The sequence below is a fragment of the Betta splendens genome, chromosome 9 (genome assembly GCF_900634795.4).
Source record: "Betta splendens chromosome 9, fBetSpl5.4, whole genome shotgun sequence".
In the NCBI taxonomy this organism is placed as follows: Eukaryota; Metazoa; Chordata; class Actinopteri; order Anabantiformes; family Osphronemidae; genus Betta; species Betta splendens.
Window position 1 is genome coordinate 25,313,224 of NC_040889.2, and position 25,810 is coordinate 25,339,033.

At 39.5% G+C, this 25,810-nt stretch overlaps 1 protein-coding gene and 3 long non-coding RNA genes across 5 annotated transcripts; 2 read left to right on the forward strand and 2 right to left on the reverse strand.

Annotated features, from left to right (window-relative positions):
- Positions 1–10,693: 10,693 nt before the first annotated feature.
- Positions 10,694–22,165, reverse strand: LOC114862749 (uncharacterized). Its single transcript, XR_003787056.2, has 3 exons — positions 21,992–22,165; positions 18,572–18,669; positions 10,694–11,156 (listed from the first exon to the last, which is right to left on the reverse strand). It is a non-coding gene; the product is annotated as an uncharacterized LOC114862749 (long non-coding RNA).
- On the forward strand, positions 14,577–16,322 carry LOC114862748 (uncharacterized). The gene is made up of 3 exons (XR_008695595.1): positions 14,577–14,722; positions 14,818–14,922; positions 15,165–16,322. It is a non-coding gene; the product is annotated as an uncharacterized LOC114862748 (long non-coding RNA).
- LOC114862747 (lymphocyte antigen 6G-like) lies at positions 21,729–24,259 on the forward strand. Of its 2 annotated transcripts, none has more exons than XM_029163385.3 (4): positions 21,729–21,757; positions 23,702–23,750; positions 23,834–23,941; positions 24,017–24,259. In XM_029163385.3, exons 2-4 carry the CDS (start codon positions 23,702–23,704, stop codon positions 24,163–24,165), a joined length of 306 nt encoding a protein of 101 aa, XP_029019218.1. In that variant the 5' UTR covers positions 21,729–21,757; the 3' UTR covers positions 24,166–24,259. The 2 variants fall into 2 exon arrangements, with proteins under 2 accessions (XP_029019218.1, XP_029019219.1); XM_029163386.3 differs by lacking the exon at positions 21,729–21,757 and adding an exon at positions 21,790–21,875.
- On the reverse strand, positions 23,259–23,742 carry LOC129604579 (uncharacterized). Its single transcript, XR_008695596.1, has 2 exons — positions 23,666–23,742; positions 23,259–23,425 (listed from the first exon to the last, which is right to left on the reverse strand). It is a non-coding gene; the product is annotated as an uncharacterized LOC129604579 (long non-coding RNA).
- Positions 24,260–25,810: the final 1,551 nt, after the last annotated feature.

Genomic DNA, 25,810 nt, shown 5'->3' on the forward strand with positions numbered 1-25,810 from the left:
CTCAGGCACCTGCAGTTGATTTGAATACATTTAAATCTTACTTGAATGTTTTTTTATCGAGTTTTGTTAAATGGCCGTGATTTATATTGTTATTTCTGCACAGCATATGGGTTAAGATGCTACACGTGTCTAAGCTCCTCTGCTGAATCCTGCACTGAGGTCACAACATGTGCTTCCCCCTTCAACCGTTGTTTTTCCCTCAGTGTGTTCAGTAAGTTGTTCTCATTTATTGTGGTATTTTATGCTTTGTGGTTTTGTTGTTGAAACAGTGTTTTTCCATCTGCCCTGGCAGGCGTCCATACTAAAGGCTGTCAAACCAGCTATGCATGTGTGCCTGGGATGAGCTGCTGTGAGGGAGACCTGTGTAATGGTGCAATAGTTACTGGTCCCACTGTTGTCCTCCTGCTGGTGACGTCAGCCATCATCACCCTCTTTGTCTGAGGCTCCAAAATAGAAACATTGAATCTTCTGTTATTTACGTATATATGCTTATCATGTTTCTGTTTATTTAACATATGTTGTCTCCTATTCAGTGCATGATGTTGTAGGTAGATCTCATAGTCATTTTTTTCTTTTTCTTACTTGGAATTATTTGTTTGAAATGTGGAAACACTGATGTTTTATGTGTGAAATAGTAATTTTGGCATTACTGTAAGTTGACACTTAAAGTAAAAAAGTCTGATTCAAAGTTCAAAGTATGTGACCAGACTTACTGTAGGTTGTAAACCAGACTCTACACGTGTTAGTTTATGTAAATGATTGTCAGTGTCGTCCTCTGGTGTCATCAGCCATCATCACAGTCTTTATCTGATAATTTGGAAAAGCATTTGTTCAATTCTGGAAGAACCAAAATTCACTGAAACCAAAAAGCCGATTTGACTAATAAACTCACAAAATAAAAATTACTTTTATAATTACTTGTTAGGTCCAAATTATGAAATGACTTTCTATAGTGTACAAGTGTCAATACTATTTTACATGCTCCACATTTTTTAATTAATGTTAATGAACCAGCAGTAAAGGAAAGTGGATCATGTTAAAATTCCTCTGACTCATTTGTAATTTAGAATAAACTAAAACAGTCCTTACCTTCTCTAATGAAACCGTTCATACTTTGATAGGTGTGAACTAACTAATGTCTCTCCCCTGTTTCATGCACTTATTCCTGATTCTGGTTTAAAGGTTAAAATATAAACCATTGCCACACACATATAGTAAAACTTTAACAAAAAAGGCAAAGACTTTGCAGAAGTCCAGCTCACGTCTCACATTTCTACATAACGTGTTTCTATGGGTTTAAGATGCAGCAACATGACCAACAAATTTTACTTATAAATGTGTGTTACAACATTTTTAATGTCTGTACAGCTCAAGGATTAAGACGTTACTCGTGTGCACGCCGACCCTAAGAGCTGCACAGACATACAGATTTGTCTAGACGGATCTGACCGCTGTGCCTCTGTCTCTGCGAATGGTATGTCCATTAGCTCTGTCAGGACTGCGCAGGTGTTGGAACCACATGCACAGCGCGGACAGGTTGACGGTTTAAGAGATGACAGTCTTTATTACCCAACTTAAGGCAAGGCAAGCAGGGTTATACACAGGTGCTCTCAGACGTGAGCACCAAAGGAGCAGGCAGAATCAAAATCCGGGGACAGGCAAGGTTTCGTTATCAGGTGAACATGGCAGCGGTACAGGTGAGGATCAGGCTCTAATCTTGGTCAAACGGTACAGTTTGTACAAAAGTACAAGTACAGGCAAGGAACACGCAGGAATCCAAAGTAAAGGTACAAAAAAAGATCACTGACCAGGTACAGTAAGCTATACGATACTGCGGGCAAGTGGTGAGTACACATGACAATCTAGCACCTGACTGGTGTGTGATCTGGCGTCTAATTCCTGGTGCTTGATTACACGATAACTGTCAGGTGTGTCTGATGTGGACCGGTGGTTGCATGGAAAACAGCTGTGACATGAGTGCAAACAGGAAGTCCTTCAAAGTAAAGCCGGAACATGACCAGGAACATGACAGGAACATGACAATCGTGGTATATCAGGCAATATATAAGTACTGAAATACTGATCATTTTAAAGACATTTTTTCTGTCACACCCCACAGGTCTTTTTTACAGTATATACCATAATTAATAATTGATTAAATACTGTAGTATTAGTTATTTTGAAGATATTTTAACAAACTGAGTCTAAAGTAAATTGTTACTGTACTGAACTACTGTAAGTATGATTTTCTATCATGTCTCACAGGTCGCCTCTATAAGAGCTGCATGATCAGTAACCCATGTGTATCTACAGCCTCTTGCTGTGAGGGAGCTGTGGGGCCATACCTACTGGTCCCAGTGCCGTCCTCTTACTGGTGTCCTTAGCCATCATCATGCTCTTTATCTATATATATTGAGCTACTTTATTCTGTGAGGAAACAAGTTTCAACAAAACAAAAACCTAATATTAAACCATATAATAACTTCTATTTTTTTAGTGAAGCATAACTACTTTTTCTAACTTGTTTTTCTACTATCACAAAGTGCTTATGTACAGTAGAAATGCTTAAAAGGTCAATAAAGAAAACATTTTGTGTGCTTTGTATTAGAAAGAAGATTTTACATTTTATCAGCAAAAATGTGCAACATTTTTAACATTAATGGTATATTTCCAGAGAAAACAGGGAAAACAGAAGTAATATGTGTTGTGGCAGAAAATGCTCATATCCTACAACACTCAGAATGCATTGTGCTCTGACGAATCACCTGAGCTGCATTAATTGGACCTACCTTTTGTTTAGGCCCGCCCCCTCTCATCCGGACTGTAGCTGGGCGGTTACAGAAAAAAACAGGAAGCACTAGTTGTTGTCTTTGAGCCCATGGCAATCGATCCCCTGAGATGTCTCAAGGGACTTTTGCAAAGGAATAAATGATAATTTCTCTGTTATTGTCCCTTCATTCTTAAATACTACCCACCATCATTTGGGTCAACCCCCATTGAAAATTGGTAAAGTTTTCCTTTAAGCTGCAGGCTCTATTATGTTTACACTGTTGATTTGTTTAAAGTTGGTCACTGGTGTATTTGTTCGTTACAGAACAATCTGTGTTAACATCAGAGCCTCGACAGTCGTGGCATCTTAGTCCATAACATTTAAGCTTTTGGGGTTTAGAAAGCAAAGCACCTGGGTTTTTTTGCAGGTGTGACATATAGATAATTAAACATGAAGATTTTGTGAAAGAGTCAATTTTGTAAAACCTAATAAAAATACATTTCACAAATATCGTTCAAGGTGTTGCTTTTTCCTTTTACAAACCAACAGTTTCTCTAAGTCTGATCCTCTCAGTTCCCGAGGCAGCGGTCAACGACAAGGATTCGTCTTTGTAAAAACCTCTGTGCTCTGTAAGAGTGTGTTAACAAATTGTGTTGTAGAATTAATTAGACAAGCTACACATACTGTACATGTCTGTAAGTAACTGTTTAACCAAAGTAACTATGAATAGGAAATGAGATGATGACAGACAGGACGTCAGGTCCAGAGGGAGCTGCAGTTAGTTGGACGATCCGAGTTGTTCGGCCAGAATCAAAGATGCAGTGTGATGAATGGCCCCAGGTGAATGGAGACCGGACATCTGCTCATATACTCCACCTCATTCGCGCGACCCTCACTAGTCCGTCACCATTACCTGTCAATGTCACCATGTTGTCATCAGCTCTCTGATACTGTTCTCCACCAGGTTCAGTTCCCCTTGTGTTTTGATCTTCTTGGTTTAGTTTTTGAGCCTGTGAGCCCTGGTCGGCAATTTTGTGGCAGTCCTTAACACCTACATGCTACTTTTAGGGGTGTTAATTCTAAGAACACTACTCATTCCTGCAGATGCATGCAGGAAACCACACATAAACAGACCACACTGACATTTAGTAGTACGACATGTGTACAAGTGTAAAGACTGTTACATGCTACCCTTTTTAATGCTCAATTAGTGAAACAGTAAAGAAAATTGGATTATTTATGAATTATTTGGAGTCATTTTCTGTTTAGAATAGATTGAAATAGTATTTATCTTCTCTAATTATTTTCACTGTTTGAAAGGTGTAAAATGTAAATCAACTAATGTGTGTCCCCTGTTTCATGCACTAATCAACTTTCTTCCTGATTTTACGTCTGCTTTTTTGTTAAAACCGAAATCAAAAACGCATTCATTGCCATGTGCAGTGCGGGTTTCACGATACTGGGAATTTGTTTTGGTGATTCGGTGCTTACAAAAAACCTTTTAAATTGAAATGTAAATATCAAAAGCTGTTTTTATCACATGAAATTCTGGTCCCTATCCTTCTGCCTGAGGGAAGTGTAGAACTGAACCCGCATCTTGTCTGGCAGCTTGAGCTTCCTCAGTTACCACAGGAAGAACATCCTCTGCTGGGCTGGTTTGATGAGGGAGCTGATGGACAGATTCTACGTGAGGTGGAGCCTAGAAAGCAGATGGAGTCCATGACTGATGTGAGGGTTAAAAGGTTCAAATTAAAAAAATATAAAGAGGACCTTGTGGCATGATGTTAATCTTTTACAGTGAACATGCTGTGGTGGTGAGCTGACTTTATTTACTGGTATGTCACAGGTCATGGGTAGGTTTGTACTGTAAATGTACAGTATATTTAACTAAATGTTTCCTGCTACTTTTAAAACAGTAAATATTAATTCATATCGTTCTCTTCATCTATGTAGGAATCAGTCGTCTGCAGCATTTCTACTCACTAACACCAGACGCTCACAAAATGGAACCCTGTGTGTTGTTCCTACAAAGTTTCCAACTGTTCTATGAGACCAGTCAGATGTTAGTGTAGATATGAGCTGATTCCTAGAAGTGAAGCTTACTGCTGCAACTTTAGGGGCTGATGTGTGAACACACCATAATTTAACCTGAGTGAGCTGTGAGGCTGAGAATGATTGGGTGAATTCATGATGATATACAGTATCTGGGTGGAGACTTTCTCAGAAGAGGATGAACTGAAGGAGAAAGAATTTGTCGTCTCACATTTCTAAATAACAACTGTATTTCTCTGGGTTTAAGATGCAGCTTCGTGGAGTCCTGACCATCCTGGTAATGAGTCTGTGCACAGGTAGAAATCAGTTAAATGAAATAAACATGACAATCACATTTATTTTGTTTTGAAGTCATTTTTAATTGCTGTACAGCTCATGGATTAAGATGTTACGTGACCCTAAGAGCTGCACAAACATAGAAACATGTCCAGCCGACTTTGACCGCTGTGCCTCTGCCTCTGTGTTGGGTATTTACCACAAATATTATATAAATACTGCATAAATACAAAATATATAAATTCTATATTCTATATTTACATATATATATTTTTTCGTCATGTCCCACAGGTGTCCTCACTAAGACCTGCATGACCAGTAACCTATGTGTAGGTCCAATCTCTTGCTGTGAGGCAGACTTGTGTAATGGGGCCATACCTACTGGTCCCAGTGCCGTCCTCTTGCTGGTGTCCTCAGCCATCATTGCGCTCTCTATCTGATGCTCTTGAAAAGCTATTTAAAGCATTTGTGCAATTCTGGAAGAAACTAAACTAAAACAAAGCTGATTTGACTAATATCATCACAGGCAACACACAGACAGACAACCCTTAACACGGGAAGAACATGCAAACTCCACACAGAAAGTGAAAGTGCTACCCCTCTGCACCACCATGCTGCCTGAAATGTTTTGTTTTATTTGCTCTGTATTAGAAAATAAATAAGTAAATATGGCCTTTATTGTTCTGTGGCGACAATATGAAAAAAAACATCATTGAAAACACATTCTGACGTTGATCAACTTTAACATAAATGTTACATTATGCTTTTAACTACTGATTTGCTTAAAGTTGATCATTGTCTGTTTTCAGTGTGGTGTCAGTAAAGTTTTGTTAATCAACATTACTACAGATCAGTGTGAACATGATTTTATTGTATGTACTTGTTTACATGAAGGCAGCTTCATTCAAAATTTAATTTGACGTAAAGTAACAAGTAACTGTTGGGGTGTGGAAGTAAACCACTTGCTTTTTAGTAGCAGGGTTTTTGCGCAGATATTTAAACCGGAAATTTACAAATCAACAGTTTCCTTCTTAACCGCACGGATTTATTTTTGTAGAAGCCTCTGTGGTCTGTAAAAAATGTGTTAATGAGCTAGGAAACTACAGTACATTGTGTGCGTGCGTGCGTGTGTCACGATCCGGTTCCGTTCTGCTTTTATTTTGTAAGGACTCAGTTTGTCATTCATGTCATGTTATGGTTCCAGTTTTCATTTCCTGTTTTATTTTGGTAGCACCCCGGGTTCTGTTTCTGTTCTTGCTTTACTTCCTGTTCACCAGATGTCACAGCTGTCCCCGTTTCCACCGGTCATTATCCACACCTGTCTGCATTTAGTAAATCAACACCAGTATTTAGCCTTCACCTCTCACTTCAGCACCTCGCCAGATTGTTGAGTCCTAGCACCACTATGCAGCGTTCTTGAATTGTTACCGCGTTTTGCTGATCTTGCCTGTCATCGACCGCCGATTCCTGCCTGACCCTCATCTGTACCTTCACCCTGAATTGTGGTATTTGTCTGACCGTCTGACCCGTGAGTTTTGCCTCGCCCTTGTCTGTACCTTTGCCGAGCCCATCCGTGAACCGACCTCTGCCTGTCTCTTGGACCCGATCTTGCCTGTTCCTCATTGTACCTTAAACTGAGATACGCTGTGTATGACCCGGACTGCCTGACGACGCTGTACAAGAAAACACTGCTTAATTCACCAAGTCCTCGTGTGTGCTGTGCATTTGGGTCCTCAGCCGTGTGTTCGTGACAGCGTGCGTGCGTGCGTGCGTGGAGTGCAAGTGGAACTGTGACCTGGCGTTGTTTAATTTGCTAAATTATCTGTTATAATAAAAAAAATAGAGATGATCCCTTTGAATAGAGACCTGGTCCTAGAGCAGGTCAGCGTCTCTGGACCTCTACCTCCAACCACTTCTACCTACACTCTACTTTTAGGAGTGTTGGTCGTAAAAACACCGTCATTGCTGCAGACGCATGCAGGAAATCACCTACAAACAGACCGCAGAGCAAAACGTTACGACATTAATGTGTAGAAGAGTGAACACCGTTTCACATGCTACATTCTTTACATGCTGAATTAGTGAAACAGTACAAAAGAAAAGAGCATTGTCTTAATTACTCTGACTCATTTCCATTTGATTAAAATTATCTTTATCTTCTCTAAACAAACCATTAAATCTTTGATGGGTGTGAAATGTGTGAAACATAATTCTTTACACAAACAATCAATTCCTCATCATTGTTTCTATTTTTCCTCATCCTCTGGTTTTTGGTTATTTTGATCTGAGATACAGTAGATTTCTAGCTAGACACTATTTGTATTTTCTTTTCTATTTTCTAGACTTTAGGTACAAGTGGATAAAGGACACACTCCTTCACAGACCTCAGTAGCTTTGACTGTAAATGTATATTTCAACCAAATGTTTCCTGCTACTTTTTAAATGCAGCAAATATTCATTCACAGCAGCACAAACCTTCACTGATGTTCTCCTTATTTATTTAGGAATCAGTCCGTCTGCAGCATTTCTACTCACTAACATCAGACTATTACAAAATGGAGACAGTATCTGTTGTTGCTACAGTACAAAGTTTCAAACTGTTAGTGTAGATATGAACTGATTTCTAGAAGTGAGACATACTGTTGCTGATGTTTGAACACACAGTTTAATATGAGTGAGCTGTGAGGCTGAGAATGATTGGGTGAATTCATGATGATGTATCTGGGTGGAGACCTCCTGAGAAGAGGATAAACTGAAGGACCAAGACTTTGTCTGATCACATTTCTACATAACGTCTGTGCTTCTCTGGGTTGACGATGCTGCTTCGTGGAGTCCTGACCGTCCTGGTAATGAGTCTGTGCACAGGTAGGAATCAGTTAAATGTTGAAATAAACATGACCATCACATTATTTTGTTAAGGAGTTGTGACAACATTTTTAATTACTGTACAGCTCATGGATTAAAATGCTACAAATGTGAAAAGGCCAGCCCTAAGAACTGCACAGAGACAGAGACTTGTGCAGTCGGATTGGACCGCTGTTCCTCCACCTCTGAGACAGGTATATTCCTAAAATATTATATAAGTACTGTATAAATACATACTATATAAATATTATAATGTTTTGATTGTTTTGACATTTTTTCTGTCGGGTTCTGCAGGTCTTGTCACTAAGACCTGCATGAAGAATGCAGAATGTGTATCTCCAATCTCTTGCTGTGAGGCAGACTTGTGTAATGGGGCCATACCTACTGGTCCCAGTGCCGTCCTCTTGCTGGTGTCCTCAGCCATCATTACGCTATTTATCTGATGCTCTTGAAAAGCTATTTAAAGCATTTGTGCAATTCTGGAAGAAACTAAATTAGACAAAGCTGATTTGACTAATAACGTTCTTATTTACTTCATACTTTGAGAGTTTTAGTAAAATTAGTTTACATACATAATTTCAAACAGCAAACAAAATGCAAAACAAAATGTGTGCTTTGTATTAGAAAACCAATTATATGTTATTAATATAAAGATCACTATAACATATGTGCAGTATATACAAATAAAGACGCAGCATTTTGACTTCTTTGCTTGGAATTATTAACTTCAATAATAAACTTTGCACTATTATAATATTGGTTTGCTGTCTTTCTTCAATGTGTCGCTCTTTGTCTATAATGACTTGCTATTCAACAGTAACGCAGGTCAGTGGTTTGTGGCTCTTTCCTGGATTGGCGTCTGTTGTTACACGTTAAACCTTCTGTTGCTATATTTATAAGCTCATGATGTTTTTGTTTAACGTGTTCGACTCATATTCAGTTTATTTTGTTGTAGGTAGTTCTCATGTGAAATATAGAAACACTGATGTTTTCTATGTAAAATATTAATTTGCAGGTTCTTGTAATTTGGCAAATGTTTTTATGTCTTGATGCACTGTATGTAGTGATGAACAGCTGCATAAAATAGGGGTGAAATAGTCTATGAAATGCCGCACAGACCATATGAATCCATTCATGTACTGGCCCTGGGTACAGACATTTGTACATAAACAGGTGCAAGACATGTAGACTGTCCATAAATCGCAGGTATTAAATTATCAGGTAAAAAAACAGGTGCAATGTAGAAAAGACAAACTTTAAAAAACAGGTGTCTCGTGGCTGTTTCAAAGCTTGACCTTATTACGCGTGCTGGAAGAAACTAGTCTTCCAGCACAGTACAGTACATTTATAGATTTATTATGTAATGGTGAGTAATGATGTAATATCTACAAATAGATTCATGCAATCAGCAGCAACAGTTGTTTTTAGAAGAGTGCTTACTTGAAATTAAGGCGAAGCTCTATTTCTCCACTGTAGGTATTAGCAAGGCACAGCCCTTCTGACTGCAAGCTGTTTCATCTGTTTTATAAGAACATCACTAAATGACTTTTGTTTCACTGTGATGTCATAACTCCTAACATTAGTGCTGACATGCATTGACGTTATGAAAATGTGTCCTTAAGTAACTAATGGGAATTATTTGACCTAGAAAAGGCCTGCAGTCCAGCTTTTTAACTCATTTTACAACTTGCTGTTTTTCTATTTCCTCTTGTCAACACCGTTCTGTGTTTGAGGCCTCATGCTACAAATAGTTTGTGGCTTCACAATGACCAATGAACCCTGTTCCTGACAATGACGACTGTAATGTCTCACTGTCTCACTGTGATGGGAAGTTCGGTTTCTTTCAGAGAACTGGCACTTTTGTTGGCCTTTATTTTACAATTACAAAAATTACAAAATTAATAGTTATGTGCAGGTCTTTTATGAGAGGCCTTGTACATTTATTCTGTTAAAAAGCATTCTGTCTTGGGCAGAGTTTAGGCTGAGCACTGAGGCAAGCATCGGCTCTCAGAGCTGCATCTTTCTCTCATGACACATCACCAGTGTGTCATCAATGTTTAGTTACTGGTCCACCATCCTGCCTGTGTTCATTTGCTGCTTGTTGTTGTTTTCTGTTTGTGCTATGTTATATTTTGATAATCAAAACAATTTTACGTACATAACCAGATCTGTATTTTACAATTCATTTTATCCTTTGCATCTCAAAGAATGTGACACATTATGTTTTAGTGTTGTAACATCTGTAGCATATTTAGAACATACAGTACTACTGTATATGGTGTCCAGCATACGGTATTAGTGACCGGGACACCAGCGCTGGGGACTAAGCAGCACAGCGGTAAGCAAGGTTTCCACAGCATCTTCCCAAAGAACAAGGGCTCTTCACCTCCATCCTCCGTAGCAACATCCTCACCTACCATATTTTTCGCCATATAAGACGCACCGGCATATTAGACGCACCCAATTTCAAAGGAGGAAAATCTAGAAAAAAAGATTCTGAACCAAATATAACAAAAAAAATGGTATGGTACAGTAGGATCGACGAGCAGAGGGCGTGATGACATCAGCGCGCACCGCCGGGTGTACTAAGATGGCCGACGGCTCCGGAGCTAGATCGAAGCCGCGGCTTTTCCTATGGCGCTGACCGCGCTCCGCCCCACGGATCTCTGCATTCACCGTATAAGACGCACCAACTTTTCCCCTGCAGTTTTGGGGGAAAAAAGTGCGTCTTATACGTCGAAAAATACGGTACATCGTAACATATGATACACACGGACAGTAGAAGTCCTAGACTGTAGGGACATGTGGAAAAAGGACACACACTCCTTCAAAGACCTCAGTAAATGTGACTGTAAATGTATAATTTTAACCAAATGTTTTCTGCTACTTTTCAAATATAAACAACAAGTACAGTATTCATTCACAGCAGCACAAACCTTCACTGATGTTCTTTCATCTATGTAAGAATCAGTCGGCCTGCAGCATTTCTACTCACTAACACCAGACACAAGATGGAGACAGTATCTGTGTCCGTCCCTGGCAGTGGCCACAGATGGATTCAATAAGGGCTGTGTAGAACTGAACCCGCATCTTGTCTGGCAGCTTGAGCTTCCTCAGTTACCACAGGAAGAACATCCTCTGCTGGGCTGGTTTGATGAGGGAGCTGATGGACAGATTCTACGTGAGGTGGTGCCTAGAAAGCAGATGGAGTCCATGACTGATGTGAGGGTTAAAAGGTTCAAATTAAAAAAATATAAAGAGGACCTTGTGGCATGATGTTAATCTTTTACAGTGAACATGCTGTGGTGGTGAGCTGACTTTATTTACTGGTATGTCACAGGTCATGGGTAGGTTTGTACTGTAAATGTACAGTATATTTAACTAAATGTTTCCTGCTACTTTTAAAATACAGTAAATATTATTTTATATCGTTCTCTTCATCTATGTCTATCAGTCGTCTGCAGCATTTCTACTCACTAACACCAGGCGCTCAAAAAATGGAAGCCCTGTGTGTTGTTGGTATAAAGTTTCCATCTGTTGAGACCAGTCAGATGTTAGTGTAGATATGAGCTGATTCCTAGAAGTGAAGCTTACTGCTGCAACTTTAGGGGCTGATGAGTGAACACACCATAATTTAACCTGAGTGAGCTGTGAGGCTGGGAATGATTGGATGAATTCATGATGATGTACAGTATCTGGGTGGAGACTTCCTGAGAAAAGGATGAACTGCAGAGAAAGACTTTGTCGTCTCACATTTCTGAATAACAACTGTATTTCTTTGGGTTTAAGATGCAGCTTCGTGGAGTCCTGACCGTCCTGTTAATGAGTCTGTGCACAGGTAGGTATCAATTCAATGTTGAAATAAACATAACTATCACATTTATTTTGTTTGGAAGTCATAACATTTTTAGTTGCTGTACAGCTCATGGATTAAGATCTTACGTGACCCTAAGAGCTGCACAAACATAGAAACATGTCCAGCCAAATTTGACCGCTGTGCCTCTGCCTCTGTGTTGGGTATTTACCACAAATATTATATAAATACTGCATAAATACAAAATATATAAATTCTATATTTACATATTTTTTTTTTTTCGTCATGTCCCACAGGTGTCCTCTCTAAGACCTGCATGATCAGTAACTTATGTGTAGGTCCAGTCTTGTGAGAGAGACTTGTGTAATGGTGCCATACCTACTGTACTACTGTAGTTTAATTTTGTGTAAAACTTGTTTAGAGTATATCTCTCTCTCACTCTCTCTCTTTTTACAAATATTGTGTGTACTGCACCTCCATCTTTGACAGCGATCAATGTGTGCAAAATAATTTCTCATTGGGATTAATAAAGTTTTTCTAAATCTAAAATCTAAATCTTTGAATCTTGAATCTTGAATTTATTTAACTTTAACTTTATTATCTTATCTCATCTTAACGTCTGCATCTTGCTGACTTCAGTGACATCTGGTGGTTTAATGAAGAACACAAGACAGAAACCGTTTGTGCTGTTAGTGTTTCTTGGGAATTATTAGCTTTACAAAATTAAACCTCCCAACAAACAACAAATAACAACAAACCCAACATCTTTGCAGGTATGATGCATACAGTATACATTTACAATCCATTTTTTTTAAAAGTCATAATGAAAACATACAGTAGTTAACTAATATCATTTAAGGTATTGCCTTTTTCTTTTACAAACAACAGTTTCTTTGAGTCTCCTCCTCTCTTTTAGTTCCTGAGGCAGTGGTCAGCCACAATGATTCATTTTTGCACCTACCTATTTTTAAGGGTGTTAATCGTGAGAACACATTCATTCCTGCATGTGCACAGTATGCAGAATTTCCTCTACAGGAAATCTTAACCAAACAGACCACAGAGAAAATGGTGACATCTAGTACATGGCTACAAGTGTGAAGACTGTTTTACATGCTACACTTTTTTCATGCTCAAGTAGTGAACCAGCTGTAAAGTGGAATATGTTTAAGATACTAATTTCTAGTTTGAAATAGATTGAAACAGTATTTACCTTCTTAAACCCTTAGAAGATGCACACGTCAAAAGTGTTTAAAGGTGTTGAATGGTCCACTACAAGGTAGACGTTGGTGCATGAACAATGCCACTTGTGAAACCCAGGGTCATGTGAGGAGCTCGGCCACCACGCCCATCCAACGAGCAGAGGAAAGAATCCTAGCAGCCACGGAGCCCACACACCTTCAGTTCCAGGAGGGCAGTCCACCACCCCTACACGAGCGGAGCGGGGCCTACCCCAACGACCCGACCTCCCCTGGCACCACACCAGGCACAAGGCCAGCAATTGGTGGGGGTCAGCAGAAAAGAGACCACCCAGGCAGAGGATCCACGTACCCTGGGTGGAAAACAAGACCCCCAACACCACGCATACGTACTCACACAGACACAGACCTCATAAAACATGTTTGTGACATGAGGCCATTTGCATTTTTATATTTTTTTTTGTTTTTGTATCACTACTCGAGCGGCACGGTGGTGCAGTGGGTAGCACTGTCGCCTCACAGCGAGGGTTCGATTCCCAGGGCGGATCGGGTGCATTTCTGTGTGGAGTTTGCATGTTCTTCTCATGTTCTTGTGGGTTCTTTACGGGTTCTCCAGCTTCCTCCCACGGTCCAAAACCATGCATTAGTTTATTAGGTTCATTGATCACTCTGAATTGCCTGAGAGTGTGTGTGTAAATGGCTGTCTGTCACTGTGTTGCCTGTGATGGACTGGTGGCCTGTCCAGGGTGCACCCCGCCTCTCACCCAAAGACAGCTAGGATAGGCTCCAGCACCACCCATGGCCCCACATGGGAATAAGCGGTAGAAAATGCCACAGAACGAACCACGCATTCCTCCGGCCATGAAGACTTCCAAAATGAAAAAAGGGAAAGGCTGTTCTGCTGCTTAGCACAATGCACCAGAACAAGGTGTTGGATAAAAGGAGGCCAAAGAAAAGAACAGAAGTGATCCTCTTCTACAACCAGACCAAAGAAATTGTAGATACTATGGACCATATGGATGGCAGCTACACCATTGGTTTTAAAGTAGCCCACTTGTGGAGGAGTGGGTTAGTAATACTAAAACTGTAATTTATTAAAATTATTAAAATAAATAAATAAAAATTCTAATGGCCTCATGTCAGAAACATGTTTTTTAAGCAATACTTGGAATATTATAATATATATAATATATAGCAGATTGTGGGTTCAATCCTCTCACAGAGGGGTTGCTTCAGGAAGGGCATCCAACATAGATGCGTAGAAACTTGCCAAATTTATCATGTGAATCATCTACTGTGGCGATGCCTGAGAGGATGAAGCTGAAAGTTACCTTACCTGGAATATGAAAATATTACAACTCTTGTTAAAGACAGCGCCTGTTAAAGATGTTGGAGAATAACAAAACAGTTAAAAATGCATTAATGTTAATTGGGACAGCAAATATTTGTTCACATCATTCTATTTAATCTACGTAGGAATCAGTCCGTCTGCAGCATTTCTACTCACTAACACCAGACGGCCACAAGATGGAGCTGTGAGACTGAGATTGATTGGGTGAATTCATGAGGATGTTTCTATGTGGTGGAGGAACTTTACTTTGAGAGATTGGACTAAAAGAAAAGGGCTTTGCAGTAGTTCATCTCACTTTCATTTCACGTCTCACATTTCAACATAACGTCTGTGTTTCTCTGGGTTTAAGATGCAGCTTCGTGGAGTCCTGATCATCCTGTTTATGAGTCTGTGCACAGGTAGGAATCAGTTCAATGTTGAAATAAACATAACCATCACATTCATTTTGTTTTATTCATAAATGTGTGTGACAATATTTTTAATTCCTGTACAGCTCATGGATTAAAATGTTACACATGTGAAAATGCCGACCTGAGTTGCACAAATATAGTCACTTGTCCAAATGGATTTGACCGCTGTTTCTCCATGTTTGTGGATGGTATGTATCATTCAGAATTATAAATTCTGAAATATGGATTATTTTATAGATATTTTCATGTCCCACAGGTCTCCTCACACATGCATGATCAATGGTGCATACTGTATATTTTGGTTCTGCCTTTGCATGTGCCATAATTAATAATGTATTAAATATTGTAATATTGAACATTTTAACAAACTGATTCAAAAGTGAATCTTTACTGTACTGTACTAAATATGATTTTTTATCATGTCCCACAGGTCACCTCCTTAAGAACTGCATAATGAGTAACCCATGTGTACCTCCAATCTCGTGCTGTAAGGGAGACTTGTGTAATGGGGCCATACCTACTGGTCCCAGTGCCGTCCTCTTGCTGGTGCCGTCAGCCATCATCACTCTCTTTCTCTGATGACTTGGAAAAGCCTGTTACCACATTTGTTCATTTTTGGAGGAAAACAAAATCTCATTTTGCCAGGAAACAAAATTGAACAAAAACAAAATGCTGATTTGACTAATAAATTCCCTAAATAAAATTACTGTTATAATTACCTGTTAAGTCCAAATTATGAAACGACTTGATATAGTCTTTGCTTTAATGAGGCATGATTAACTTCATACAGTAGTTTGATAGTTTGGTGGTTAAATTTGTTTACATACACAAACAGCAAAAATCAATAATATGTTATTAAATACAAATGTTATTATAACAATGATATATAATGAATCAATGTAATGAATTTTGTTCATTTTCTGTTGTGACTTTTTGCTCTTATTTTGATAGTTTTGGTTACATTTTTCTTTCATGTCATACAATGACATACAAAACCTGAATGGTCAATAAAATGGTCAGCTTTTCAATAATAAACCTCATACTATTACAATATTGATTTGTTGTCTGTCTTCAGTGTTACTAGAAAATAGTTATTGTACAAACACAAACTCTACACTAGGAGACTAACTTACAACATACTGTACGTAAGGACAGTGTAACAGTAGTTACTGGACCCAGTGTTGTCCTCCTACTGGTATCGTCAGCCATCATCACCCTCTTTGTGTGAGGCTCCAAAAAGGAAACCATGTAGTATCTTTCTATTTTCAGACCTGAATTTTATTGTGTGAAATGTGTAAAGACTGACGTTTTATTAGTGAAATAATAATCTAGAAATTAAGCTAACAAACAGACTGATGATCAGTGACACACCTAGTGCCATTAGCAGAGTTACTGTAGAACCTACAGTAAGACCTTGTGCTTTCCAAGCACCTGCACCTGCTACCAGGCCTCCTACAGTGTACATATGCTCATGGGGTCATATGGGTACGATTCCCAGGGCCGACCGGTTGCCTTTCTGTGTAGAGTTTACATGTTCTCCCCGTGTTCGCGCGGGTTCTCTCCGGGTTCTCCGACTTCCTCCCACGGTCCAAAGACATGCATTAGGTTAATTGGTCACTCTAAATTGCCCTAGGTGTGAGTGTGTGTGTGTGAATGGTTGTCTGTCTGTGTGTTGCCTGTGATGGACTGGCGACCTGTCCAGGGTGTACCAGGGTCGCCTATAGCCAGCTGGGTTGGGCTCCATGTGAAATAACAATTTGAATGTTGTCAAATGGCTTTTATGACATTGTCACACAACATCTGCATAGATTAAAGGTGAAATAGTCTTTGTTGTAGCAACTGATTCATTCTGAGTTCTTTCTAATTGTTTGACCAAACTTAATGTACCGTATGTTATAAACCACACTCTTTACACAAATGACCGTCTTTGCAGGTTTCTTTATTCAAACAGTACATTAAACCTTTAGGAGAGTTCAGTCTGGGCCACTTGCTGCTTTCTGTTTATCTGTTATACTTTTCCTTCTCTATTGTTTGTCATGTTAAGATCTCAAGGATATTAAAAGGCAATTTAACAAAATAACTTGTTGCAGCAGGCTTTTTTTCAGCTTTTTATTAGCAGGTGTGATGTAGTTACATGGTTAAATGGTTACTTACACATATACATGTGTAGCTTGTCTAACTAATTCTAGAACAAATTTTGCTCTGTATTTACTGTAGCCTTCTACCTGTAAACCTGTTTCATACTTTCACAGACCACAGAGGTTTTTACAAAAATAAATCATTGTGGCTGACCACTGCTTCAGGAACTGAAAGAGAGGAGGAGACTCAGAAACTGTTGGTTTATAAAATAAAAGAGAAATATCTTAAATGATATTTGTGAACTTTTTTTTCATTATAACTTTTTAAAAAATTAGTCTTTCACGGAATTTTCAGGTTTAAGAGGGGGCTGCAGTTAAGTGGAACTGTGACCTCATGTTGTTCTAATTCTGCTAAATTGTTGTTGTTGCTGTTGTTGTAGTTTGGAATAAACTGAGACAGTCTTCACCTTCTCTAATGAAATCGTTCATACTTTGAAGGTTTAAAGTTTAAAATATAAACCAGTGCCACACACATAAAGTAAAACTTTAACACAATCAAGTCCTTGTCATTGTTTCTATTTTCTCTTTCTTATCTTCGTCTGTCATGAGATACCTGTACAGTAGACCTCTATGTGGGCAGAATTTGTATTTTACTTTCTATTTTCTAGACTCCTTCACAGACCTCAGTAGGTTTGACTATAAATGTAGATTTTAACCAAACTTTTCCTGCTACTTTGCTTTAAATACAGCAAATATTCATTCACAGCAGCAAAAACCATCACTGATGTTCTTTCATCTATGTAGGAATCAGTAGGTCTGCAGCATTTCTACTCACTAACACCAGACGGCCACAAGATGGGGACAGTATCTGTTGTTGGTACAAAGTTTCCCACTGTTCTGAGACCAGTTAGATGTTAGTGTAGATATGAACTGATTCCTGAGAAGTAAACTTTATTCTGCATCATTAAGATCTAATGTTTGAACACACAATTTAACATGAGATGTGAGGCTGAGAATGATTGGGTGAATTCATTATGATGTGGAGGAGGAACTTTACTTTGAGAGGTTGGACTAAAAGAAAAGGTCTTTGCAGTAGTTCATCTCACTTTCATTTCACGTCTCACATTTCAACATAACGTCTGTTTTTCTCTGGGTTTAAGATGCAGCTTCGTGGAGTCCTGACCGTCCTGCTAATAAGTCTGTGCACAGGTAGGAATCAGTTAAAGTTTAAAATAAACATGACCATCACATACATTTTGTTTTACTCATAAATGTGTGTGAAAACATTTTTATTCCTGTACAGCTCATGGATTAAAATGTTACACATGTGTAACCACTGACCCTAAGAACTGCACAGACATAGTGACTTGTCCAGAAAGCTTTGACAGCTGTGCCTCCATCTTTGTGGATGGTATGTATCTTTCAGTATTATATAAATTTTTAAAAATGTATTTTTTTTATAGATATTTTTCTGCCATGTCATGCCAATGACACCTGCAAGATCAGTGGCGCACACTTTATATTTCGGTTCTGCCTTAGTATACGCCATAATTAATAATTCATTAAATACTGTAATATAGGTTATTTTAAGAGCATTTTAACAAACTGAGTCTAAGGTGAATCTTGAATCTACTGTACTGTACTAAATAAGATTTTCTATCATATCCCACAGGTCACCTCTATAAGCACTGTATGATCAGTAACCCATGTGTATCTCCAGCCTCATGCTGTGAGGGAGACTTGTGTAATGGGGCCATACCTACTGGTCCCAGTGTCGTCCTTTTGCTGGTGCCGTCAGCCATCATCGCCCTCTTTCCCTGATGATTTGGAAAAGCTGTTTTTCACATTTGTTCAATTCTGGAAGAAACAAAATTGAAAAAAAACTAAAAATTAAATGCTGATCTGACTAATAAACTCACTAAATCAAAATTACTGTTATAACCAATAATATGTTATTAAATGCAAATATTATTGTAACAATGATATGTAATGAACTCTGTTCACACAACGACCCAGAGAGAACCCACGCGAACACGGGGAGAACATGCAAAATCCCCACAGAAAGGCAATTAGTCCATCCCAGGAATCAAACCCCGGACAAGAGAATTTAATTTCAACAGCACAAGACACAAACTAGAACACACCAGAATGCCATGGTGGGTCAGAGTGAAGAAGAATAAATGCAGGAGAAGGAACCTGATAAGAATAAAAGCAAGTGCAGGTTTAGTAAAAGTGGAGTGACTAAACATGGAACAAAGGCACAGTACTAAAGGAGTAATACATATAGTGGTAACATGTACAGTAGGAACATGAAACATTAGTTATTAGAAAATAGTTATTAAACAAACACTAACTCTACACTAAGAGACTAACTAACAACATACTGTACATAAAGGACACACACACAGAAGGTGAAGATGTTGAGCTGCTTCAGCTGCTGTGATGGAGACTTGTGTAACAATAGTTACTGGCCCTAGTGTTGTCCTCCTACTGGTATCATCAGCTATCATCACCCTCTTTGTGTTATTCTTTGCATAAAAAGGGAAAACCCAGCATTTCTGCATGTATACAGAGTGATCTCACAGCAGATTTGTTAATGCAAACAGTAATATTACAAGCTCTGCTTGATCAACTCAGAATTGTTGCCACTTAAAATTATAAAAGACATCAAATCCTTTTACAGTATGCTTACAACTGTATCACACAGACCTTTTAGTAAAAACGTTAAATGATAAGTATGTTATAATAATGTTTTTTAGTCAAAGCATCAGTGTGATGTCTGCATTTTGCTGACTTTGGTGACACCTTGTGGTTTAATGAAGGACACAATAAAGAAGTCCTAGCCTGTACTGTAGTTTGTAATCTAAATGCAGATTTCATCCAAATATATATATATGTATTTTTTATGTGTTTTCTCTCTGCTCCCACTCTACTTTTGCTTGCAGTGTCCTTGTCCTTGTTTTGTGAAGATTTAATGCAGCTCGTGATCCAACAGGCAGTGGTTACACAGGTTAACTCAGATGGGGGACGGTACAGACAGGGATCAAGCAAAGGCAGTCAGTCTCCAAACGAGGTTCAGCATCGGGAGCAGAGTCCAAAAGCGAGAACAGAACGGGAGCAGGCAAGGTCAAAACACGATCCGAAACTGGTGGCGACAAGACTTACTCGACATGGGCTGTTTCTGTTCAGCAACTGGTCTGCGTATTTAGTCCCATGTCGCATCACTGCCTGTTGCCAGATTGTTCAATCACATTCTCAGGTCAACTCTACAGCTTTCATGTCCAGTAAGTCCTGTCGTGCACCAGTTTCGCGAGTCTTTGCCCAGCAGGAACAGCACCTTCAGGGCCAAGGAGAGCGTCTAAAGGTCGGGAGAAGCCGGCGTCTGAACAAGACGCCTCCAGAGGCCCACGGGGAACGACTACGCCGGTGAGTGGAGGCGGCCAGCGATGGAGGAGGCAGCGCCTCCGTTGTGGCTGACGGCGGTAAAGGCACCGCACACCAGGAGAAACCCCGGGAGCGACCAGTGACCTTGTTGTGAGGGGGACCTGTGAACGATGCCTTACCCACTGGGCCCAGTGTCGTCCTCTTGCTGGTGCCATCATCACACTATTTATCTGATGCTGTTACGAGCTCGCTCCGTCAGTTCCGAACCGAGAGGAACTACGGCACAACGACCTACGTGCCACAAACTGCACAGCTGCACAAACATAATCACTTGTCCAGCTAGTTGCTAGTTTATTTGCTAGTTTCGGTTACATTTGTTTACATTTGTTTTGAAAGGTCCACAAAACGCAGAACAAAATGTGTGCTTTGTATTAGAAAACCAATAATATGTTATTAATACAAATATCATTATAACATCATACATGCAGTGTATACGAATAAGAACACAGAGCTGAAACTGTTCTGTTATTTTCTTTTATTTTGAGTTTTTAACTGGGAATTATTAACTTTTCAATAATAAACATTGCACTATTACACTATTGATTTACTGTTCTTCTTCAATGTGGTGCTTATTCTCTATAATGAAATGCTATCCAACAGTAACACAGGTCAATGTGAGCGACATCATGTATTTCCTGTACTTTCTAAAGCTTGTGTACTACCTGTGTGAAAGGACTTCCTGAGGCGCTCAGTAGTGCACTTTGGAAGTCTGAATCTGGCTCTGAAGGTGCTCCTATGCTTCACAAGGATGTTGTGCATCATAACATGTGTCATGTTACGATCTAAAAGGGATACTAAAGTTGCAGCAGACTTTTTTCCCAATTTGCAATAAAAAACATCATGACATCATGTGTTCCCTCTGGGTTTGACTACTATAAGTCTGTACTGTATATAATCTGATTAACTCTAATGAAGCCTCCAGTTAATTCACTATAGTGCAGCCAGAGTTCAGGTCACTGTGAAACACATTTCATCTGCAGTAGACTTACACTGCTGGGGCTCTGTCTTCATACACTGTCCATTAACCTGCTACCAAACATGTTCCTCGTTCTTTTTACTGTAGCTGTGACTCTCCCTCTCTGTCTCTGTCCTCAGGCAGGTGCAGTATCTTCAGTCTCAGAACTGTGTCTCCAGTGGTCAGTTGCTGGAGCAACCGTCCTGCCTGTGTTGTTGCTGCTTGTTGTTGTGGCAGAGGCAGATATTTGCCAACGTAGAGCCGAGTTCTGCTAGAGGTTTCTACCTCTATAAAAAAGGTTCTCCCTCTCCACCGTTGCTGTTAATTTATTAATTGGTTACAGTTAAAAGCTTTCTTTATGTACGATCTGTTGGGTTTTAAGAGTGTATGGTCTTAAACCATAAAAAAACTTATTTTGTTTTTAACTTGTTTATCTCCCTCTCTCCATCTTTTTCTCTACAACCATTATTATTACCATTATCTTATACCAGTCATGAACTCAGAGAGGACGGACCCACATGCACTAAGGGGACTCGGGACGACCAGGTAGGTGAAAGGCGTTTTAATACTGAATCGCAGTCAAAGTTCAGGCAACGGTCAAACCAGGTGAGCAGAGTGTCAGCAGTACAAAAGGCAAGTGGATCGTCGGGAGGCAGGCGGACAGGTAATAGCGAACAGGCGATGCTACGGTACAGGCAAAAGCAGAAACGATAACAGGCACTCGGAAGACAGCAACAGGTAAGAGGACAAGGAACTGCGGGAACGGGTAGCAATACTCACGGTCTGGAGGAGAACTACGGTAAGTGCTGGAGCTTAAATACAGGACTAATGACTAGATTGAAAACAGCTGGATGAATCACGTGACTGAAGGTAAAGCAAGCAAAACCAAACAGAAACCGGAAATACTACCAAAATAAAACAGGAAATGAACCTCAAAACCCCGGATTGTGACAATACCAGCAACCATTGCTCCTCATACACTTATAAACAAACAAACAATAAAAGACCACAGTTTATGTTTGCATTACGCTGAAGATCAACTTGGCTCATTTCCAGTTGGGAACCATTTGAATTATTCTATACTTTCTCTTTTCATACCTGTAAATCTTTGACGGGTCTAAAATGTGAACAAATTAATGTCTTCATGCACTCATTCACTTTTGTTCTGACTAAAGGTTACATGTCTTGTCATTGTAACTGGTTTTATCTAATCACAACCCGTTAGGTTGTTGTTTCAATGCATGTGATGTGCATGTTTACATTTTATATAAAAAAAAGGTAAAATGAAGAAATACAGTAAATGTTTGAGACTTTTATGTTTACAACTTTATCACACAGACCTTTTAGTAATAACATTAAATTAGCAGTGCTCTGTGTTAATGTTGTTTAGTAACTAGCCAAAGCATCTGTGTGACATCTGCATCTTGCTGACTTTGGTGAAATCTGGTGGTTTTATGAAGGAAACAATCAAGAAACAGTGTGCGCAATAATACCTTTTATGGTTTATACACACTACCAGCGGCACCATTAAGTGCAGTGTGAGGACGATTCTAAGGGCCCACAAACTTTGAGGGGCCCACAGAGGCCAGCTTTATTAATAATAACATTATTACAGGACTCACTGTCTGCTCTGGAAAGCAGCTTCAGTAGCAGACTGATCCACCCTCGCTGTGAAGTAGAGATATCGTACTGTAGATCCTTCCTACCTGCTGCTGTCAGACTGTACAATCAGAACTGTTGACTATTTTTTCTTATCTTATCTTATCTTCTTATTATCAGTAATATATTAAATTCCAAGAATTGCAAATAAAAATAAATTACATCTTATTTCTGCCTCTCCGGTCAAATTCCACCCCTCCTCCTATTTACTGCATGGTTCTGTCTGTTCACCTGGATCCAATAGATGCTATTGAGTGAGATGGTCAGATCTTCAATGGTAAAAGCAGCAACGTCGTCACGGTCAACAAAGCATAAATCCTCTGACGGAAAGATTTTATAAAATATAAAGTATTTCTAGGACGCAACATAAAGGACACACACTCCTTAACAGACCAGATATTTCCTTCTACTTTTCAAATTTAGCAAATATTCATTCACAGCAGCACAAACCATCACTGATGTTCTCTTCATCTATGTAGGATTTAGTCCGTCTGCAGTATTTCACTAACACCAGACGGCCACAAGATTGAGACAGTATCTGTACAAAGTTCCCACCTGTTGAGACCAGTCATATGTTAGTGTACTGTAGATACAGTATGAACTAATTCCTAAGAAGTGAAACTTACTGCTGCATCATACTGTAATGGGCTGATGCTACACACACACACACAACGCACAGTTTAACATGAGTGAGCTGTGAGGCTGAGAATGATTGGGTGAACTCATGATGATGTATCTGGGTGGAGACTTCCTGAGAAGAGGATGAACTGAAGGACAAAGCCTTTGTCGTCTCACATTTCTACTTAACGTCTGTGCTTCTCTGGGTTTAAGATGCAGCTTCGTGGAGTCCTGACCGTCCTGGTAATGAGTCTGTGCACAGGTAGGAACAAGTTAAATGTTGAATTAAACATGACCATCACATTATTTTGTTTAGGAATCATGACATTTTTAATTCCTGTACAGCTCATGGATTAAAATGTTACCAATGTGTGAACACTGACCCTAAGAGCTGCACAAACATAATCACTTGTTCAGCTGGAGTGGACCGCTGTTCCTCCGTCTCTTTGAACGGTATGTACCAAAAATATTATATTAATACTATAATATTGGTTATTTTAAAGGCCTTTTTTCTGTCATGTCCCATAGGTTTCCTCACTAAGACCTGCATGAACAGTAACTTATGTGTAGGTCCAATCTCCTGCTGTGAGGGAGACTTGTGTAATGGGGCCATACCTACTGGTCCCAGTGCCGTCCTCTTGCTGGTGTCCTCAGCCATAATCACAGTCTTTATCTGATGATGTGGAAAAGCTAATAGCTTTTCCAATTATGGAAGAAACCATTGAACGAAAACAAAAAGGTGATTTAACTAATAAAGTAACTTACATGACATGTGCCACTTGTTGTCTGTAATCAATTGCGATTAAACAGTAACAGTTCAGTGTGGAAATTATTGTTTCTTGTACTTTTGTTTTTATTTAAAACAGTCATTTTCAGCTACGACAGTTTAGTCCAACATAACAGAATCGGGTGTAAACCACATGCTCATATTAGCAGGTGTGTTGTCATTAGACTGTAGATGTTTAAATCATAAACCACTGCTTCAGAAATCACAAATCTATGACTAATCTGTAGTGTGTAAATAAATACAACCAGAAGGCTACAAATTATCATATTCAGTTTATAACATTAGAGCCATAATGAGAAGAAGAAATTATTAGTCAAGACTAATCACCAAGAGAAAAAAAGAATGAATGTGGAAATAGAAACATAGTAAGAATAAAAACATGTGCAGGGTGAGTAAAAGTGGAACCAGTGAACACAGGGAACAAAGAAAAATTAGGGGTGGGCGGATCAATCCTAATATTGATATCGATACCAACACTAGTATCGATATTGATCGATACCCTGACAAAAATATCGATACTTCGGATGAATTTTTACTCCTCTGCTGCCGTTTTTTCAAAGAGGTGACGTAACTGTCTGCATCACTAATTGCCTGTGTGTAAGTGGTGTGCCTGCGCCTGTATGCCAGAGCGAAGCAGACACACACCAACTCTACACTACGAGACTAACTAACAATGTACCTAAAGGACACACACACACACACACACACTGAAGATGAAGATATTAACAAATACACAAACACTAAGTCATTTCTATGACATTGTCTTCAATTATGCTCAAACAGACCTAAAGCTAGGTTAAAGTGGTGTTTTATGGTTTGTGGTTTAGTGGGTCTTCTCTTCTTAGTCCTTGGTGACTGCACTGTAATTGTTATTGCTGGAAATGGTTTGGAAAGAAGAGATGCTGTATCCCTTGTGCATTATTTGAGCCAGAGAAAGCCGGAAAAGACTAAAGTATAGAGTTGCATCAGCGAAAAGTAGCCACTCAGGCACAGCTCTCTGAGAAACCCTCACATCCACTCTCAGAGTCGTAGCATTAACTCCATAAGTGCCGTTTGAAAATGAAGAAAGCCGTGGTGGAGAGTGCGCTGATATACAACAAGGGGGGTGGGGGCTTAGACAGCCGTCTCCATGTTTAGGTCTGTGTTGCCCATAGTGAACGGAGCGTACTTAAAGTAGTGTAGCCTGTTTGGATACAGTGCGGTTTAGATTAGTCCTCCGTTGTCCAGCATTAGAGTTTTTGTTGCTGACATGATCCATGCCTACTGGCTGGAGAACCTGACCATCACAGATGACAGTGAGGGGAAGGAAGAGGAGCAGCCCTAATGGAAGGACAAACCCCTACACGGCATGTACTGTACCACCATCAGAAAGAAGAAGTGGCTGATATCGACAAATCCTACCAGTGGCTGGACAAAGCTGGACTGAAAGACAGCACAGAGGCACTAATCCTAGCAGCACAGGAGCAGGCCTACCAGATCAATAGAAACTGGGATCTAACACACCAGGCAGGACCCCAGGTACAGGCTGTGCAAAG

Bases quoted from the DNA above. Each gene is read 5' to 3' on its own strand.
- LOC114862747 (XM_029163385.3), top strand. From the start codon at position 23,702: ATGCAGCTTCGTGGAGTCCTGACCGTCCTGGTAATGAGTCTGTGCACA. The intron at 23,751-23,833 runs GTAGGAACAAGT...ATTCCTGTACAG, and splicing joins GGTAATGAGTCTGTGCACAG to CTCATGGATTAAAATGTTAC. The intron at 23,942-24,016 runs GTATGTACCAAA...CATGTCCCATAG, and splicing joins TTCCTCCGTCTCTTTGAACG to GTTTCCTCACTAAGACCTGC.